This window comes from Ischnura elegans, chromosome 11 (assembly GCF_921293095.1).
Source record: "Ischnura elegans chromosome 11, ioIscEleg1.1, whole genome shotgun sequence".
Classification (NCBI taxonomy): Eukaryota; Metazoa; Arthropoda; class Insecta; order Odonata; family Coenagrionidae; genus Ischnura; species Ischnura elegans.
Genome location: NC_060256.1, coordinates 58488064 through 58508319, shown reverse-complemented (window position 1 = coordinate 58508319; position 20256 = coordinate 58488064). Strand labels below are relative to the sequence as shown.

General features: G+C 39.1%; 1 protein-coding gene and 1 long non-coding RNA gene across 4 annotated transcripts in view; both read left to right on the top strand.

Moving 5' to 3' along the window:
• LOC124167753 (G-protein coupled receptor dmsr-1-like) overlaps positions 1 to 20256 on the top strand; it is a 96944-nt gene that overhangs the window by 22991 nt on the left and 53697 nt on the right. The window contains exon 2 of one of the 2 annotated variants that reach the window (XM_046545764.1): positions 17934 to 18067. The exons of the other annotated variant lie outside the window; for it this stretch is intronic. Within the exon in view, the coding sequence (XP_046401720.1) occupies positions 17934 to 18067 (134 nt within the window). The remainder of the gene's footprint in view (positions 1 to 17933; positions 18068 to 20256) is intronic. 2 annotated transcript variants of the gene reach the window in all.
• On the top strand, positions 1379 to 8580 carry LOC124167755. Of its 2 annotated transcripts, XR_006866753.1 has the most exons (4): positions 1379 to 1757; positions 2214 to 2426; positions 2558 to 2691; positions 8152 to 8580. It is a non-coding gene; the product is annotated as an uncharacterized LOC124167755 (long non-coding RNA). The 2 variants fall into 2 exon arrangements; XR_006866752.1 differs by lacking the exon at positions 8152 to 8580 and having other exon boundaries at positions 1380 to 1757; positions 2558 to 4198.

The following is a 20256-nucleotide window of genomic DNA, read 5'->3' as shown; positions in this document are numbered from 1 at the left end:
ATACTCGGAATTAGTAACATGTGTTTGTGCAATAAAACTATAGTAATGAACGTCCCCCGTCTACATAAACTAATGACCGAGGATATTTTTCGCAAAACTACCGTTCTAATACGTAAGATCAAAGCCAAACTTGAAGAACAATAAATAAACTTATCCTAAAATAGCGAAATACGGTAACGGAAGGACATAAGCACTGTTAAAACACTTTTAAACGAATTATTTAGGATGAACGGTAAAACAATTCAATTGCACTTATCGAGTCTGAGTAAATAATCATTCCAGCAAGGCACAATTTGCTTATCAACAACCAGAAGTCGGCTCTCCACAACATATCACTCCCTGCTAGTGATGGGTCGGTCATGAACGATCGAATCATGTGACCAGGGTCATCTCCGAGATTGATCGGTGAACGGAATCATTTAGATGACCGAGAGTGTCATTTCCTCACGTCGTTCGTTCGTGACCGTGGACATTCTCCATCAGTCGCGATCGTCGGTCATTCATGATTGTTCTAGACGCAGGTCATTCGTGATCGTGGTCGTTCTCCGTCAATCGCTAGCCTTTAGGTCATTCGTGATTGTTCATTGCATAGGTCGTTCTCAAACACAGTCCAATCGCTATCATTCTTCGAAGATGTCGCGGTTGATGATCGTCACTCGCGACCTGAATTGACCGTTTTTGACTGCTCTTTCACTCGTGGTGATGAATGGCATGGTATTGCAATCACTTTTAGGGGCAATGTTCGTAACAATTGTAAAGTTTTCTATAATCGACATTTCAGGGTACCTATGGCCTTCATATCTCAGGAATATGCCGAAAATCTTGAAAGAGCCCATTTATCTCTCATGCCTTTCAATCAGTTCCATTATTTATATTGCCTTTCCATAATAAAATATTGATCACTAACCCCATGCCCCACGAATGATTGGAAATTATCATCGATTCTGTATCTTGAAAAACAATAAAAGGAGTGTAATAAACAACATTTAAGGCACATTCTGTATTTGCAAATGTTTTGGAAGTAATTAAGATAAAAATTAACTAGTTTCTGGTTTTAACAAATGAAAAAACTTTATAGATTAATGATAATAATAACAACTCATCTTTCGTTTAACAAGCTACATAGATATTGCCCTAAAGTAGAGAGCGATCAGCGGGTCATGATTGACAACAGGGTAGTGATTGCCCCCTCGGTCGTGATTGCCCACTCGGTCGTGATTGCCGTCCACTTTCCACAATCATGACCCATTCAATCATGACCTCCCGTTCATGACAGAGTCACTCAAATGAATGGTCACCGTGATTGGGATCACGAGAATGACCGACTAAGTCCATCACTACTCCCTGCAGAAATGTTGAGAAAACAACAAGTGAACGTATTTATATTGTACGCGCCAAGGGGACTCCATTACAGGAGTCTCCAGAAGGGCCAATGGGTAGCCTTTCACCTGTTGCCGTTTGGCGCGCATTTTATTCGATCGCCAACATTGGCCGTAGAGCGGCGCCACTAGGCATTGATATCTGTGTCAGTGTAATTTTCGCCATTAAGCTTAATGGAAGCGGGGCGACGCGCTCCGTCTTTAATCGGATTTTTGCAGTAATTTTTGTAGTGAGAGTCGTAGATTCAGTTTTATTCGGCTTTAGCAATGAGGCCTGACCGGCGTTGCTGTGTCCCTGGGTGGAAAGGAGGCTACTATTGCCAAAAGAGACGTAGTAAGGAGCTGGGCGTACGCAACGAAAGCCTCTTCCAAGCAAGGGTAAGTAAATCACCTATTTTTGGTAGATTTTGATTAAATTATTAAAAATTGAAACTATTATTTATTACCGGACTCAAGGTTAATTCCATGAGTCCAACAAGTGATTGTACCGTGAAGCTTTGGATAGAAATGCAATGTAGCGGCGTGTCTTGGTAGCTGTGTGTGGATGCCGGCATGATTACAATGTTCCTTTATGAATATGCTTTCAAAGACCAGGGGAATGCAAAGAAATTGGTTTTATCTTTTAAAAAAGCTGTGATTATAGTATAATACTGCTCATTATTTGGAATTATCATGTAAAATCTCACGAGGTCTAGATTCTGGCATTCGTAATATGCTAATGACGTCGTTGGTCGTCTTGCATTGTGGCAGGATTACTATTAATTTGCGCGTGAGCTTTGGAGTTATGTACTTGTGTTATTTAATCGGAGCTGTTATTGGATGAATTTTTTTCAGAATGTTGCCCAAATGCAGAAATGGTGGCGGGTGATACCACGTGAACAGGGAGTTATCGGAACGAAATGTTGGCTTTTAGGACCACTTTCCAGAGGGATCAATTGAGCGGTGTACCGACATTAAACTTTAAGACGGTTCCATCGTCAAGTGGCCGGGGTCCAGTGCGAAAAAACAGTGGTGATAAATAAAAGCAGCGCTCCCCTAAAAGTTAAGGTGAAGTCCTCGTTTGTCGCTGATTTGTGGTTTTCCGCCTATGAAGTGTGCTTAATGCAATATATACATGTAGTGTCTGTGCAATCGCAAGCTGTGCTTTGAGTCAATATATTTTTCTGGGATTTTTTCAGGTGTTATTCCATGGAAGAGAGATGTCTTTTCCTGGACTCAAAATTCTTAACCTCGCTGTTTCTCGTCTCATTGATGATGTGAATGAGTAACAGATATGTGCTGGTCTGTCTGTTCAAGCCGTCAATGGTGAAAGGTAATCATATTACTGTATTTGTTTACTGTAGTGTAGTAATTAAGTGAGCAGTTTCAAAAATACTCTTTCACTTTTGATGAATTTAATGCTGTTGGATTGTCCTAATTCTGGTCTACATTTGTTATGCTACACCCACTGATTCTTCTGGTGTACCATGCAGTCGACGTTGGATTTACTAATGTGGCGTCATTTGTCCTATTCCTTTCTTGCCTCTTATATCCTTTTAAATCATGTTAGTAAATGTTCATGAAGTAATGGAGCTGGCGAAGAAATTAATTTCGAATTGTAATAGAAGAAATATAATCTATTGTAGATTATGTTTCTTCCCTTCTAATGTCAAATTTACTTTTACGTGGGAGGATGAAGGCAATACTCAGTAGCCTGTTGATGGGTGGGGCGAAATTACTTGATTTTGTTTGCCTTAAGTGCGTGAAATGCGATGCACATGATATGGTAATTGGCTTTATAATATTTCACGAATTTTTCCCAACATTTCCAACAAATTTCAGCAATCAATATTTTGACTTAGGCCTGGTCTACAATGGGGTATAAGCTGTTAGTCATTTTTGTCTCCATTCACAGACTTAACCATAAGAGGGAAACAGTTAAAATTTGAGTGCCTGTATTATGTCTGACTCTGAATGCTTGTGTTTTCATAGTGCTTTTTTTCATGATACAGAAGTTTGCAGAGTTACTTTTTGTGAATGTAAGTATTCCACTCTATTAATGCTCTTATTATATTATCTTCATAACTACATACCAACTATTAGTTTCAATGCTTTTCACTTTAAGTGGCATGGTACAAGTATTTTCAGTGTTATCTACTCAGGATGATGATATTTTTTCCTTCTTATGTGTTAATTTCATTAAAATTCATTAAGTTATGAAATATTGCCCTCCCTGAAGGCTGAACATATATTCCCTTGGACACTTATTTTTTATGCATTTCATATACTCTACGCCTTCACCTTTTTCTCAGTGTTTATTATGTTGACATAAGGCTACAGTTAACTGAAATTCTTACCACCTGCGTTCAGTTAGGTGTGGTACTGCATTGATCACATTGGTTTCCAGCATGTGCTCTTATTGGCTAACTGTATGCCATAAAGATGAACATTGTCCATCTTTTTTATGGCTGAAGTCCATCGTGGAATTCTATTTTGGCTCCTTATGGCTTATGTCCTTTGACTTATGTCTCACTGAACCAGCTCATTCACAGTGAATGCAAGTGTTGTCTGTGAAGGCCATGGTAATGTGTGTAGAAATTTTGCATATTATTTAAGGGTCTGGGGGGGCACGTGTCCCCCCTGGATCCACCTATGACATCAGATTGTTACTTGATTGATTCCTGTGATAATTATGTAAAGTATGCATCTTTGGTAGTTATGTTTTCCGTGCTTTTCCTCCTTGATGGTTTTAATTATTGCTATTCAACTTTGCAACCTACCTCGTATTACCTTGAGTGAACTAACTCCTGCTTTGCATTGCTACTTTCAATGCTGACCATGTAAAACTCAAAATCGACCCCCGGTGCGGCTGTCGTTTTTTAATGCAAAACGCATGCATGGGTGCCAAAAGAGCTGGAGAAAATAATGAAAAAATTTTCTTGGCCCTAATTTGTTAGCTATGAACTTTTTTATTTATGACGTGATATCACGTCACCCGCACAGCGGGATATTAACGTAATGCGGGTTGCATATTGTCGGATTTTCCCCCGTGCCACCGTTTTCTTTCAATTTTTTTTCTGCGCTATGTATCCAAAAAAATACGAGGAAAATGAAATTGTAATGTTCTACTGGTATCGCCATTGGTATTTTGCCACTGCCATAGGGAAAGTTTTGGCTTAGATGGATGTAATGCAAGTTATAAGTACAAGGAATCGCCGTGAACAGCTGTTTGATTGTGATGGTAATTCTGCGCCAGATATTTCGGCGTATTCCTTGTACTAGTAATCCTAAGTATCGGGGTAGGGTTCGATAATATTGAATAATTTCTACATTTTCTTCTGAAGCCACTATTCTCGTCACAAATTCCTTCACTCGTTTCATGTTTTCAGCTCCAATTCCTTTCTTCCCATACGACCACCCGTAAGCATCAGATATTTAGCAAAAATGGTTTTCACATACCATTATGTATTCCCTTTACTGCAGGTGCTTGAGATGGGTGGCACTCTGCTTTCGAGATTATTTTCCGACGGTGTATTAGGGTGTTTCTTGACGTGCACCACTCCTGCCGGCTGTTCTAAGGTTGGAGGGGGTACGTAGATGAAGCGAGGGGTGATAGTAAGATTTAGTCGGTCCACTTGTGAGAACTAGGAATAACCTTTTTGGAAGTGCCATCGGCACATCAAAAAGATGGGGAAGGTATGGGGAAAGATTTTGCTGATACGTGTCCTTTTAGGGGTATAGGCTCCGTTGCCGAAATAAAAATGGATGTGGAAACAAATAATCAACCCATAACTTCCTCATTACTATCTCGGAACTCAAGCCAATAACATATTTTTCAATATGATGTTACCGAGTTAGAAATTAATGCATAAAAACTGGAACTAATAGTATTTGCAAGCAAACATCTTACAAGTAATCTTCATTTAGGCCACGTATCGCGGTTCTTACTACGAATATTCTGCGAAAATCTGAAAATGATGTAAATTTTTACCGCAATAATATTTTTTCATTTGGTGCATAATAATATCAATTCGAGTAAACCATTCAATAATACGTATTGCTAGGAATAGATTTGCAGCATCTATGCCCCTTATTACTTACCCGATTACCGAAAGCAACGATACGTTTTCTTTCTAATTACACGAGGGAAAGACTAATTCCATCGTGCTAGGAAATCTCTAGTAACTTCTTATTTATGTAAGAGCCCTAGACTATTGAAAAAAGGAGCACATAACATGAAAAAAAATATTTATTTACCCAAAATAAATTCAATACAATCGAAATGATGACCATTTTTAAATTATATATTACATACCACTACGTACAGTCATGTATGTTTTACCAATGTAGGAAATACCTCTCACAAATTTTATAACAATATGTTTAACCTATAATACTATTGCAATATATGATACAAAAATATATAATACTATTTATGCCTTCTTATGAAAGAAAGAAAAAAGCTCGGGATAGAGTAGAGGAGACCTAGCAGCCAATGTAGATATCTGCGGTCTCTTTCCTACGCCCAAGAGTGCTTGCACCGCAATAGTGCAATACTTGCACCATCGATTTTTCTGTCTGCCACCTTCCTCTTGGATGAGTTCAGGGAAGTGAGATTGAGATATTGATGGTAAAAGTGGCTTGGGATAAGGAATGTGGGATGGAAGAATAAAGGATCTAATGACAGAAAAACGGAATTTATAAGGGTAATCTTTCCGGCGGGTTCACGATAAATGAAAAAGCGTGCATAGCTTTCGGGAAGGAATTATTAGGGAATCAATGGAGGAGTGAAATGAATCGAAAAGGGACGGATTTTTTAGAGGAAGTACTCAGGCTCTGAATCGTTTGGGCCGGTATTCGCTGAAAAATGTAGGGCTTGAAGAATGATAAAGAATCCATCACGACTCATGTATATCCGAAAGCAAAGCAGGTCAAACAAGATAGCAATGCTCCATAAGTCGGATATATTGGTTATAGGAATTGTGAAACCTTGTGAAACGTTATAAGCCTTGTAAAATATTAGGCCTATAGAGGTAAAACTCTTCATAGGTCAATTGTTTCCAATTCCTAACCTATTCTTTCGAAGATTATGAGAAAGTATGTCTGTATACGAAAGAGGGTGTCTGGGAAAAGGAGACGCAAAAAACACTTGGGTCGTTGGAAGGGGGTGGAGTGGTGAGAGCTGGGTTTTCTATGAAAGTGATATTTTGAGGGGTCACTGAACTAAGGGTCCACCGCAAAGGACGGACGGTATTGTTAGAGGGTTCAGGAAAGAATAGGACAAAGGGGATGGGCCAGTGATTGACATAAAGGGATCTGGCATAGATGGAGGCAACGGAGTACCTGACTGTGAGGGTTCAACCTCCTCCCCACCCTCCTCCTCTCTAATTTCTAGCTCGGAGTCTTCAGAGAATGCCTGATCCCGCTCTCATCCAGGAGCTCCCCCTTCTTCGTGTACATTCTTCTAGAGAAGGCAGAGAGCTAAGAAGGAAATGTTTGTGCCCTTGCGGAGGTTTCCTCCCTCGACGTCGATGGCTGCAGGTCCTGATGGAAGGTTGAAGACTGCTGATCATCTACAAAAGCTGATGAATATAGAATTTCACCTCTTTCAGGCGGCATCGACTACCGGCCAGCATGAAAAATTTTCCGTTTTACTACTCGCTTCCGTACCATCTGCAATAAATACATTGTATTTTTTTTAATTCCGATAAATAACAGGATCAAAGTAAACACTCTCGGTGAAATAGGTCAAAGCTGAAATGCTAAAAACAGCTTTACTAATGTAAAACTATGTTTAGGAACTAAATATTCACAATGGCGAGACAAAGAATTGAAAGCACCCATAAGCCATTGATTTCACGGTTATCGAGAAAATAAAAGCATTTTTATATAGTAACTCCTTAGCACTTTTTCGCCAATCCATGGGATAATGTGCAAACAGTTATTTGCAATTATAATAAGAATGTTTATAAGTGCATAATATACATATATCAACAATAAATATTATAAATAACTTACACTATTTTCGTAAATAACTTCCTTCACTCTCGTAATATTGCCGCTTGTCGATCCCCTCCCTGCTTAGGAGTTGCACTGATAAACAAAGGAAGGGTGCAAAAGTTAGAGATATGTTACGTTGCATAAAAAATGTAATGGCATTTTCAAATTTACATTAAAGTTTAACTAATCACAGTACTTCATGTATTAATTGAATAAAACTTATTAGCATCAGACAATAAAGGTTCGAAAAATGAAAGGCTCGCAAGAAGAAAAAAAGGAAGGATGGAAAAAATCTATATTCTCGCTAAACATTATTAAAACAGAATAAAAAATTAGTAAACACATAAGTAAGTTCCAGTTAGTAAATACTTATGATTTGTAAAATAAAACTCAAATAAAATTTGTCATACTCACGCGTTAGTAGAAATAAATAAAAATAATAGCATAAAATACAGGAGAGAAAATGAATGGAAATTGGCTTACCTTAAGATAAAAGAAAAAATTTCTCCCGATCCTCCTAGGAAAGGTTGCTTGAAACGGCGTCCACAATTGCGCTCCTAGATCCCTGCTGAGCAACTTAGGGGGGCAAAATGTCATAATAGAACTGAACCGAGCTCTTACGGAGGGCCGGAACCCTCGGGGTACGCATGACGTGATATCACGTCATCAGCACCAGGGGATAGCGCACCATAACGTGATATCACGTCATGCCGCACTCAAGGTGTTAAAATTGCTGTTCATTATATGCATGCCCATGGTGTACACATTCTTATTTGCATTTTCAATATTACAGATCAATGTTACTAGCACCCGTTGGCATTGTGAGACTCCTGCACCTTTCTTGAGCATATCTGTGGCTGTGGTGAACTGAGCTGAATCATATCCCACCCACTTCTGGTTTGGCAAGAGGCTACACAAGCAGCAGTTGCTCTAAGATATGCTTTGATTGGCCAAACATCGTCTATAAGAAAGAACATTGACTATTTTTCTTACAACTTATGCCCATTGTGGAATAGTATTTTGGATCCCTTCTGGAATATATATCATTGTAGTTCTACCATGAAAGTGTACATTAATTACGGCTGACTTCAAAAATATGGAAATGGAAGGGCTATTGTATGAGATAATGCTGGGGCGAGAAGAACCTTGATTGTGTCCGTGGAGTCAAAATTTTTGTGCTACATTTTTGTGAACTGTCTTTTGCGCCACCTTTTATTATGTCAAATAAATATTGAGCATGATCTTCTATTTGACTTTTTTTTGCTGCTCTTCTGTATGAGTTAACTTTTTTCAGCAACTTATTGTTGTAGAAGCATTTCACTTGAAGTGAAAGAACTATGGTTCGTTTATTTAAAAATTTTTCTGATAGGTTGCACTAATCTTCCGTAATTAGTTCGCATTGCCATCAACTTCCTGCTACTCACTAATACTTACTTCCTCCTTTTATGAATCAAGTTCTAAGGGTACTGTTTTCATATTAAATGGGTATCAATGTTCTGTGAAATCATAATTCATATCCTTCCTAATAAGTGGATTACATCAAGTAATGTGATAGCTGTCTTTATTACATACCGTCTTGGTTGTTGTGCAGTCTTGAGGTGCTAGTATTGGAATTATTGGGAGGCATCACCTTTTTGTTGAGGAGAGTTGTTCATCTATGGCCATGGATCCGTTGATCACAGTATAGGATATCAAAATATGTTATATAATATATATGTTTCCAGCTTAGGAATATTATTGATGCTTACATGGGCGTAGCCAGGACTACCTGGAGGGGCAGGGGGTGGGAGAAGAATACCTTCCTCTGGGGAAAATGATAATATTTTATGCTATTTTGGGCCTTTAAATTATGAAATTTGTGGGTTGTCATGAAGCTGTTTTGTGAACAATGGTTAAGTAGAATAATTTTTTTACCTCTGTATGTTTTCCTTCAAAAAATAATTTGTTTGGGCAGGACGTGACACAGTGGCTTCTCCTTAGGAAGCTGAAATGCCCATGGTATGATGTAAAAGTTCTGGGCGTGATCAAGACGTCAGACGGTAGGGAGATAGCCAGTGCGTTAAATGTGGATGCGTCAAAAAATTGCTAATATTAGATTCCCCCTTGCTTGTCGGCTCTGATTTTTCATTTTGGTCAATGGTAGAAGTGGTCGGATTGTTTCATTTCAGTTGACAATGGCCTCACATGCTTTACTTGCGTGGTTAACATGATTTGCTGGCTCATTTCAGGAATGCTGCCGTGTATGTGAATGCGTAAAAAAAATGCTAATAACAGATTCCATCTTGCTTGTCAGCTCTGATTTTTCGTTTTGATCGATGGTAGAAGTGATCGGATTGTTTAATTTCAGTTGACAATTGCCTCACACACTTTACTTGTGTGGTTAATAGTATTTACTGGCTCAGTTACGTATTGCTGCCGTGTATGTGAATGCGTAAAAAATTGCTAATAACAGATTCCCCCTTGATTGTCAGCTCTGATTTTTCGTTTTGATCGATGGTAGAAGTGATCGGATTGTTTCATTTCAGTTGACAATTGCCTCACATGCTTGTGTGGTTAATATGATTTACTGGCTCGGTTACGTATTGCTGCCGTGTATGTGAATGCGTCAAAAAATTGCTAATAACAGATTCCCCCTTGATTGTCAGCTCTGATTTTTCGTTTTGATCGATGGTAGAAGTGATCGGATTGTTTCATTTCAGTTGACAATTGCCTCACATGCTTGTGTGGTTAATATGATTTACTGGCTCGGTTACGTATTGCTGCCGTGTATGTGAATGCGTCAAAAAATTGCTAATAACAGATTCCCCCTTGATTGTCAGCTCTGATATTTCGTTTTGGTCGATGGTAGAAGTGATCGGATTGTTTCATTTCAGTTGGCAAATGCCTCATATGCTTTACTAGTGTGGTTAATGTGATTTACTGGCTCGGTTCCGTATTGCTGCCGTGTATTTCGTCGTAAAAGAGAGACCCTTTTGCCTGGTGGCGCCGCCAGTGGCGATATTTAAAAACTGAATATAATGCGCGCGGAGCGACAACAATTCTAGCGGCGGACTTGAGAATCCTCTATTGTAATATTCGTGGTACGCGCTTTGCGTACGGCAGTATTTGTTTTGGGGGGAAATTCAAATACACCACTTTAAAATTAATGTTCATATGCCAGCACATCGCTTTTCGGAGTTCCTTATTACCTTTCTTTACATGAAACATGATCTTTTTTAATAATTTCTTAAACTTTCGCACTCCAACTTAGCAGAATAATGTTCTGAATTTATTAACATATTGCAAGTTAGAACAGCGGTAATAAAGTTAGGCTTATTCGCGTTTCACATCTTATTTAACGTTGGATCACCACCATAAATCGCTGTAAAATTTCTATGAATAAAAAAATATATATTCATGCATGAAACTTGTGTACTTACTTTGTTTACATTACTTACAGCTGATGTCCGTGAAGCTTCGGAGATGTATGGCGTCAATCAGATTTTGGGTTCAGCGTTCATTGAGGCGAAAAAGGTTTCTGAATTCCTTCTCACTCAGTTCAAATGCGTCTCCTCTTCTCCTGAAATTACGCTGTGTTCTCTCCGCAGTTAAATCCTCGTCGCCAAAATTCTCATGCGCGTACATTAACATCATGAAATCCGCCATGTTGTTTACTTGGTATCCATCGTAGTCAATCCTTCGTAATCATCCCGACCGATAGCTACCGAGTCAGATAATTACGAAGGGTTTTTACGAGTGAAATTTTTACGAGTGATTCAAACACACCAAAATTCCGAATCGCTCGTAATTGTACCACGTGACTCCTTGGTTACGTGCTCGGAATAATTACGAGCGATTCAAACAAAACCCCCCTGGGCTGCCGAATTATTAAAAGTATTGGGGGGCCCATACTGGTGAAATTCCCCGGGAAATTTTATAAACAGGAGTTTTAAGATTTGATTATGTATTTAAGAAGTCATATGACCAACATTAGAACCCTGAAAACTCGACTCTCGATAACTCAACGACCCGGGGAAAGTCGACAATTTTGACACTTCTTTTCCTCCCCCACATAACGAATTTTTTGGGGGGCTCGGGCCCTCTCAAGCTCCATGGAGTCGGCGCCTTTATGTAGAACCGAAAAGTGAAAAAACAGCAAAGGCGAGCTTTTTCAGCTGAAAATTATCATGTCTTCTTACTCCAGGTCCTTTAAAGAAGACCACATGTTTTGTGAATTAAGACCGCATATTTTACATTCATGCATTTCCATTCCACACCACGAAGTTCGAATTTAGAGCGCCATATCTCTTTTTTTTAATACTGTGATTGTATTTCAAAGCTACCAATGTCAATTTCAAAAGGAGAAAACTTCAACTCGGTTATCGTAGCATAAAGAGGATTTTTGATAAATGCTCTAATTGCTTTACTGTTTTTAAATTCCTTAAACCTGCTGAGAAATTACTTAATAATATTAAAATTATTTTTTGTGATTATGTTTTATATAGGGGAATTATTTTCTAGGAGATGTTTCAGTAGGCTCGGGAATGGAAACAAACATTCCTTTTTCAAATCAGTGAAATAATAAAAAATTGATTATTTGTTTTCGAATGCTATTACATCTTCTAACATCGAAAAAATTGAATTACCTTTCCCTTTTAGTTTGCGATCAAGCTGATATAGATGGGACATAACGTCTGTCATGAAATAAGGGTTTTGATTCCACTGATCGTGTTAGCCCTGGATAGTGAACTCCCTTCCCTAGGAGGAATGCTTTAATTTCCGGAAAAAGGGACGCGAAACGGTTTAAAACGTTCCCTCTTCATACCCAACGTACCTTGTCATGAAGCAGAAGATCAGCCTAGTCACTCTCCATTTCAAATAAAAATAGGGAAATTGCATACTTTTTATAAACAGTATGCTGATATACTACAGTAAACACTTAGTACCGCAATATACTTTTTTCCGCTTAAAATTCAGTTTTTACCCTACAAAATGACTCCCAAAAGTCTCCCGAGTTTCGCGGGCTAAAAAATACCGCCCCCACTAATCTTTGGCCGTGACGTCATAGTTCAGTAGGAGTCCAATATTCAAGCCCAGTAACTGCAGGTTTGGAAGAGCCACGTTGCGTTTAAAGGAGAACATGGCTAAATAAGGAAAAATTACAAGTGGTGCATTGTTCCTCTGTGCAATAACACCCCATAAAAAATTTTCGTCTGCATTTCCACTGAGGAAATTAGAAGAAAAGCCTCGATGTATGCCGTCTGTCGGGATGAGCGTTACGGAAAAATAAGAGTATAATAAACGGAATGATAAACCCGTGTGCTATGTGAGCGAAGATAACTTTTATATAAATAATATATCCATATTTCTTTGACTGAATAACTTGAAACTGAGATTTTTCGATAATTCGGCCGCCGTAGAATAAAAACTCAACTTCACAACAAAAATCAAGATAGGTGTTTCTCGATGGTTACGATGGACTCAAATTATTTATGGCACCTGTTCAATTTCAGTTACGGAAGGACATAGAAAATTCCATGATGTTTAAAATCAAGGGAGGAAATATGAAAATATAGAGCAACGTTGACCCTCATGCATTCGAGTGCCAGCCAAGAAGACAGCGTTTTCTTCTACTGTCGGCGTCAAAATGATGTGCCGCAGTACTTTGCAAATTTATATCCTGGCTTCACTGCATGCTATAATAATGAACTATATGTCATTTTAAAGGAAATTTTATCCTAAATTCTGATTTATTTTATTACAAAATAATTGAAAAATGTAGACACGGCCAGTGCAATAAATGACTCCGCGCACCGAAAAATTAGCCGTTTTTGTCAACTTCATTAACTTTGCAACTCAACCTAAGGAAAACTACTACGTCTACAGCATTCATCTTCCACATTAATTTACACTCATCAGTGCGGATTAATAAAATGGCTTTTGGGTATTTTTAGAACTTATATTTTGCTATAAATTAATGAAAATATTTAAACATTATCTTGTCCCATATAGTTTACCCCAAAAGATAAAGGAAGTTGTAGATGGAAAAAGAATGGTATCCAGAGGTGGTCACAAAAAATGAATCGCAGCATTCTTTGATTTTATTCTACGCCGGCTTGCTTTTCAGAAAAAGTTGAGTCACAATGAGGAATGTTCCGCGGCCCTTGATTTGGAAACTGTGGAGATAGAGGAAGACGTGTGGATCAGCAATTTCCATTTAGTTGGTTGTCAGGATAAACCAAGGATCCATTTAAAGGTTGTCAGGCCATCGTATAAAGATAGGACTGATGTGCACCACAGGGGAAATGGGATGTTTGAGGGAAAGTCAAACCCAAGGTTGCCCAAAGAATGTGCAGTTCTATGTTGCTCTTTCCCAGTTAAAAAAACCAAATAGAAATTGGATTGGGATGATATTTTCACCACGGGTTCCAGTGATAGTGAGAGTGCAGGTGATCATGGTCATCGTCGAAGGTCATCCCTCTAGGATTTCCGATACGGAATTTTTAAGTGACAACCGATCGCAATGACGATGGTCTTTGGAATAGGTTTCAGATATATCGTGAGAAAAGCTCCCAAAATGTATTAAAGACTCTGTTTGGAAAATATTCAAATTTTAATGTTACTTTAGGAAGGCCTTGTAATTACAAAAGTAACTTATTAACACCTGAAGACTTTGTATTTATTATATTAATCGAAATGCGATTGACCGATTCTTTCTGCAGAATAGGAAGTGGTTTCGGGGTTTTGAGTTACAAGATGGTAGATTGTGTTGGAAGTTCTATATTATCGCTACTAAATTGAAACATTAATAGTCTGGCTTCCGCTCAGAGCTTTCTGTCGCCCTCCAGGCAAGGTATTTTTAAGTTGAAAGTATCATCGACAGCTTCGAGGTGGAAATAAGTTCACCATAAGACTACCGGACTGCCAAAAGAATACACACATCACATGAGTATACGCTTTCGCCAATATTATACGCAAGTCTCACTTTGTTATGAACTATAAAACATTTCAGATGCACATCAGCTACCTTTCCATTTCTCGGCATCGACTTTCCGCGCCGACGAAGTCTACAGTTTCACTAAAGTACCCTGTTATCATGATGGAATCAGTAACAGGAAGCTTGCTAGGATCAGCCTAAGAATAACCATATTCCTTCATCTTTACGCAATCTATCGCTTTCAATGGAGGAGAAATAGATCAAATAATAGCCCTGAAGTCACAATGAACAACTCCGATACATCTGCACTTCAATAAATGAATCATAACCACACCGTCGCATGTATTCAAGTATGAAACCTCTACTATGGCCGTGCCGCCGTCCGCCGTGCCTCCTCGTACTGAACTATGACGTCACTTTTCTGCCAGCCAATCATCGGGCGTTTTCGCTTCTCACTTGCATTTGAAAATTCTCGTGAACTTTGGTGCATTAAATATCGAAAACCACGTCATAAAATAATTAAAAAACTTTCACCGAGGTATGAAAACATATATTTTTATATAATTTTGGGGCTATTGATTATATCTGAAATATATGCAAGTTCCCTATTCTTTGAACTGGCGACGATTAAGAGCTTAAGCTAAAATAAGATTGATAGTGGTAATCACTAACTACTTATTTTTTTAATAAATTATTGTGAAAAATGCCGTCCGATCCCAAATTAAATGGAAAATTTTAAATTTTTCTTGTGCCCTCCACGTAATTTAGTGATACGGACTACGAAACGATATTTATATATTCCCAAAGTGTTCTCCACTTTATTCATTTAACATTTTTTTTCATCACCAATGTGAACTATGAAAAATACTTTAAAATTTTGGAATGTCTTATTTTTTCCGGAAAGACACCTGTTTTCTTCTTAATAGTCCCACCCTATGCATGCGATGCGAATGGTTATAGTTAATTAGGAAAGTTAATGAATGTGGCCACAACTTCTCACATTCATATTTCTTCTTTTAGTACGTCATTACATCCATAATTTAAATATTAGAGTGCGGAAACGCTTTTATATGTCTACCGTGCTGCCCAGACGGCACAGGAATTTTACGTATCTGAATACGAGGGTGGACCATCAAGATACAGGAAATCGCGCTAAAGAAGTTGCTAAAAAGTATTGTTTCTTTATTTCCTTTAATGACGAAAAAATATACTAGAGGACTGGAAAATTCATATGCATCGATAAAATTGTATCTCATCGATAAAACTGTATTCGGTTTGGGACTATTTTCTTTCGTGGGTGACGCCATTACTCCTATGAAGAAGGCCCGATCAAAGCCTGCACAAGCTTTGGAGATCGCGATGTTTACGTGACGTCTCAAAACATTTCAAGGATTTTTGTGGTTAAGTTGGTGAATAATAGTGTCTGGTAATGGTGAAGTTTTTCTTATTTTTTAATTTCATTCACTGGGCTTCAGAAACGTGTTTGTGAGGTATTTTTTTGTTGAATATGCCTTTCGTGCATGACAGTTTCCCTAGGTGGCTGTGGTATTGTCGGGGTGTAAAGGAAACTCCGGGACATGGTTCAAGTTTTAGCTTTCCAAAAGATCGTGACTTGAAGAAGAAGTGCATTCGGGTGATAAGAAGAAAACATTTCACCCCTACGAAAAACAGTAAGGTATGTACTCTTTCTCGCTGTAATTATTTGGATGTAATTTTAAGTTAGTGGCTTCGGGATGTTAATGCATAACTTCAGTACTGAAAATGGCGATTCAAAATTTTGTAGCTGCAATTCATTTGAAAATTCTTGCATTTTAGTTGTCTTTTTTGTATTAATTCATTCGGTAAACGTGTGGTCAAGGGAGAAAATAGGAATATGCAGCCAAGTTTATAAAATCGAATATTGTTTCATAGCTTGCCCAATGGTTTGTTATACGTCGGCTTTCATCATTTCAAATTATCTTATACTATAGTTTAAAATAATATATATACAGGTATACAATTATTTACTCTATTTACGAGCCTAGTAATTTGATTTCTCATGCAGAAATACCAAAAATTGGAAATGATGTTGTTGGAATGTATTTTACGTTGGCAATAACCTCAGTGGGATAATTTTGTATAAGTAGGGTTGGTAGCACTATTCTAGTGTGTGTTTTGTTTTACAATGTTTGCATGTGTTTCAGTGCGTGTTTTCTAACTAAGTAAGTATATTAGTGAGTTGTTTTCTATAAGTGTTCCCTACCTTTATACAATAACTGTGACAATTAACAATAATACGACAGATGTGACCTAGTAAGTTACATGGTATTTTTATTAATTATTAGTTTCAGGTGTGAGAGCTTTACATCACATCTTGTGATATTAGAAAATAATCTGTGGTCTTGGACGAGAAGACGGGGAGAAAATTCTTGTTGAATTGAAGGAGCCCAGATTGGAGGAAGTTGCCATTGCTTCGCTGTAACCTGTCGTCAAGAAGAAAGACGTCGTGGTAGTAGTGACATATAGATCTAAAGTGGATGTGGATTTGTTTTGTGCAAATGGATGCTGTGATAGTGAACGTTCATCGTAGGAGGCATTGAAGATAGTTATTATGTATCGGCCGGTCCTCTTTTAAATAATTTTCATTTCGAAGAGAATAAGAGTAGGTAATTGTTTCGCCAAATTAGATGTTGGTTAGAAGAGAAAATTGGAAATAATTGTGATTGACTAAAGAAAATAAATAATATCTGTAATGTATTTCTGTGGTTTTTTTCTTTCCTGCCTCGTTCAAGGGCCAAGGGTATATAATGGCCATGGTTGGTAGTTATCGATTGTGCTGCGTTCGATACATTTTTCGATCGTGCCAGTTACGATATATCTAATTTTCGACTTAAACGATTGAGATTAGCCTAAGCGCTGTGTTCCTGCGCGCTTTGTATCCTTTCGAAAGCACTTCGTAGCGGACATTCACATGCTACGTACGCGCTTCGTCGACAGGCCGTGAACGGAAATTATCCATAACGAAAAGCGACGAAGCGGCATAGTATCCCCGTAGTCAATGGATACTATGCACATAGGAATTAGATACGGAGGTTTCTGTGCCGCCTGGGTGACTGCGGAATTTAAACAAATTTTTATTGATGCGGGGATATCGTGCAGGTGGGCACCTTCTTCCACCTTAATGATCGCCAAAGGGCATAACTCAACAAGAGAATCCTTCGTGACAGGGGGTCTCTTCAGCCCTACCAGGCAGCTAAGATCCTGAACTCCCGAGGCCGAAGGTTAACGGCAGAAATTATATTTTTCCCCCATAATTAGTGCTATCTTGGACGCCCTTTGGAGAATTAGACGAAAAACTAAAGTTATTTTACGTTGTAGAATTATTGTCATAATTCTACAACGTTCTTGACAGAATGTAGATAACACGTTCTTTTCGTCACCGTTTCTTGCCGTGATAAAAATTAAACACTCTTTGAATGCAACATTTTTCATTGAATACAACCTGAGGAATCATCACAGACGGACCCTCGGTGTAACCACCTCTTCACTCAACCTCCAGGTTAACAACTATCGCGCCTCCTGCAAACATTCCTCCAATTAACACATAGCATTGCCTTATCACTTATTGCTTTGCCTTCGTTAAAATCTCAACAAATGATCTTCAAAATTCTAATTCATAGGACTCATCTGCCTTTTACCTAAAGTGGAATTGTGCTACGTCGATGTTCTACCATCCGTCGCCAAACCCCAAAATGAATATTGGGAAGAAAAATGCAGGACTGAGGCTGGACATTTTGGAGAGGCTACTCTTGAGGTGAGTTCTCTCAGAAAATTCTTAGTCTTACATTTATTTTATGTAGTGTTAAATATTGGAGATAATTTCGCATGAAACGATCGTACTGTTCGTGAATTACTTCCAAAATAAAATAGGCAACGATGTGTTTTCTCCATCATAGTTTTTGAAATTCTGACAAATGTAGCTCATTCGTATGTTTACCAGCAGCTCTATTCTGTAAATGTGATATGGCCGTCACAAGCGGATTTCGTCAATGTATTCACGGCTTTGACGCTGGAGCGATTCTGAAACTTTTTAGTGACGTCACTCTCACTGCCGCGTCCGTGAAAATATTCACGCCCAAGAGGGCCCGTGGTAGCTTCGTCGCGGCAATGCGCTCTATTTTTGCATTATGAATTTACGCTGTGATTGATAATTAATAGCACATTATTCATTAATTACGATGGTGGCTGTTTAATATTGTCACTTCCCATGAATAATATGTATTAAAAACAAATAAAAGAAATGCGTAAAGTTAGATTTACATCCGCGTACTATTTAAAAGTGATTGGGCTTTATTGCGATTGAAGTTGGTGAGAAGTTAATCTTTGCGCTGAGGGCTTGACAATTATCTTTTATTTGTTCATCTGCTAGAATGTACAAGTCAAATACTCACAACTTAGTGTTCATAATAATTTGGAGTAGAACCAATGGCGGTTCTGTTGTGCGGTACTGAATGTTAACAGATTTATTTAATATTTGTTTCGTAAGTTCAAGCCTTCGATTTGTTTTTATTAAGGAGAATGGAGGCTCTTTAAATAGCTCCGCTACTGTTGCATGAGCATCAATGTCGACGGAGGCAATAGATGCACATTCTTCGGCGGCAGATACGCGATATCAACAATCCCTTCGAGATGTGGGAAGAGGATTTAAGAGGTTTGTTCCGCGTATCTCGAGGATTGGCGATGGATATTGTCACATAGCTCACACAACGATTAATTCGTAGACGTTTAGGTGGCTTGCCGGGGCATGATATAGTACGTTAAGGTAAACATTAATCATCCATTCCATCTCTTCCATGCATTATTGCTGCCGTTCAGTAACACGACCAACATGATTCTTTTCTCTGTTGACATAATAGAAATCTATATATCATAAAGTACCCTAACGACCACTCATTCATTCATTCATTCACTCACTCATACAAATGTTTGGGGTGAACGAGACGAGATTCGACAAAATGTCTTATGAAGACCCCCTCTAAAATTGTCTGAAACCCCGGGAAAAATTATGAAAACAATAAATTTACAATTATTTATCTGTCTATTGATATTGTTGTGTCCGTGGCCGCGTTCATGCGGGCTCGTGAGTGCAAACGCGAGTGCGGACGCACGTAGTGCGCCCGCACCTGCGGGTACAGTCGTACGATCAAGGGCACCCGAGTTGGGGGACGAGCACAGTCACCTCCAAGCGTCCTCTAAACACTTGGGCGGATATTTCGCAACCGCACCCGCGTCTCGGGGCGGACGTGCGCTGACTACAGGAAACGCTGCGGTTGTCGGCGGACGTGATTGCGAGACATATGCTGGTGCAAAACAGGATGCGTTCCAAGTATAAAAGGGAGAGCCTTCGGCTCACAAATCGTCAGTCTTGGCCCAACGTTGGAACGCACCCTGCGGAGCACTAGCCTCCCAGTGGGAGAAGAGAGAGAGAGAGAGACTTCTAACTGTGACGGATAATAAATACCGTTATGAGTTTAAGAAAGTCTGGCTTCTGATTCTCCTCGAGCTTCCCCGGTTGTAACCCCGGACGGTCCCCGATCCCGCTTTAAGGGTCTTGGTCGCCACAGGGATGCGACATTTGATGTGCACCACGGCGGCCACCTCGGTCTGCCCAATTGAATGTGTACCATCTGGTGACATGGTCGTCACCAAGATAAGCACCACGACCTACGTCATCACCAACCCCCCTGCCAACGCCACGGTTCAATGCGAGTGGGCGAGGAATCGCTCATATTGGGCTACAGAGAATGTGGGCGCCTTCAAAGTGGATCTCCCCTGTGACTTGCAGTTAGGTGACGCCGAGTTTCGACCCCAGTACCCGTGTCTGTCCGCATCCGAATCCGTAGTTGTCCGCAGGTTAATCCCTGCTCCCTGGGCTTCTATTCCCTCCCTTTCCTTACCCCCCTACGATTCCCTGAACTTTGCAACGTGTGAAGTACTGAAAGA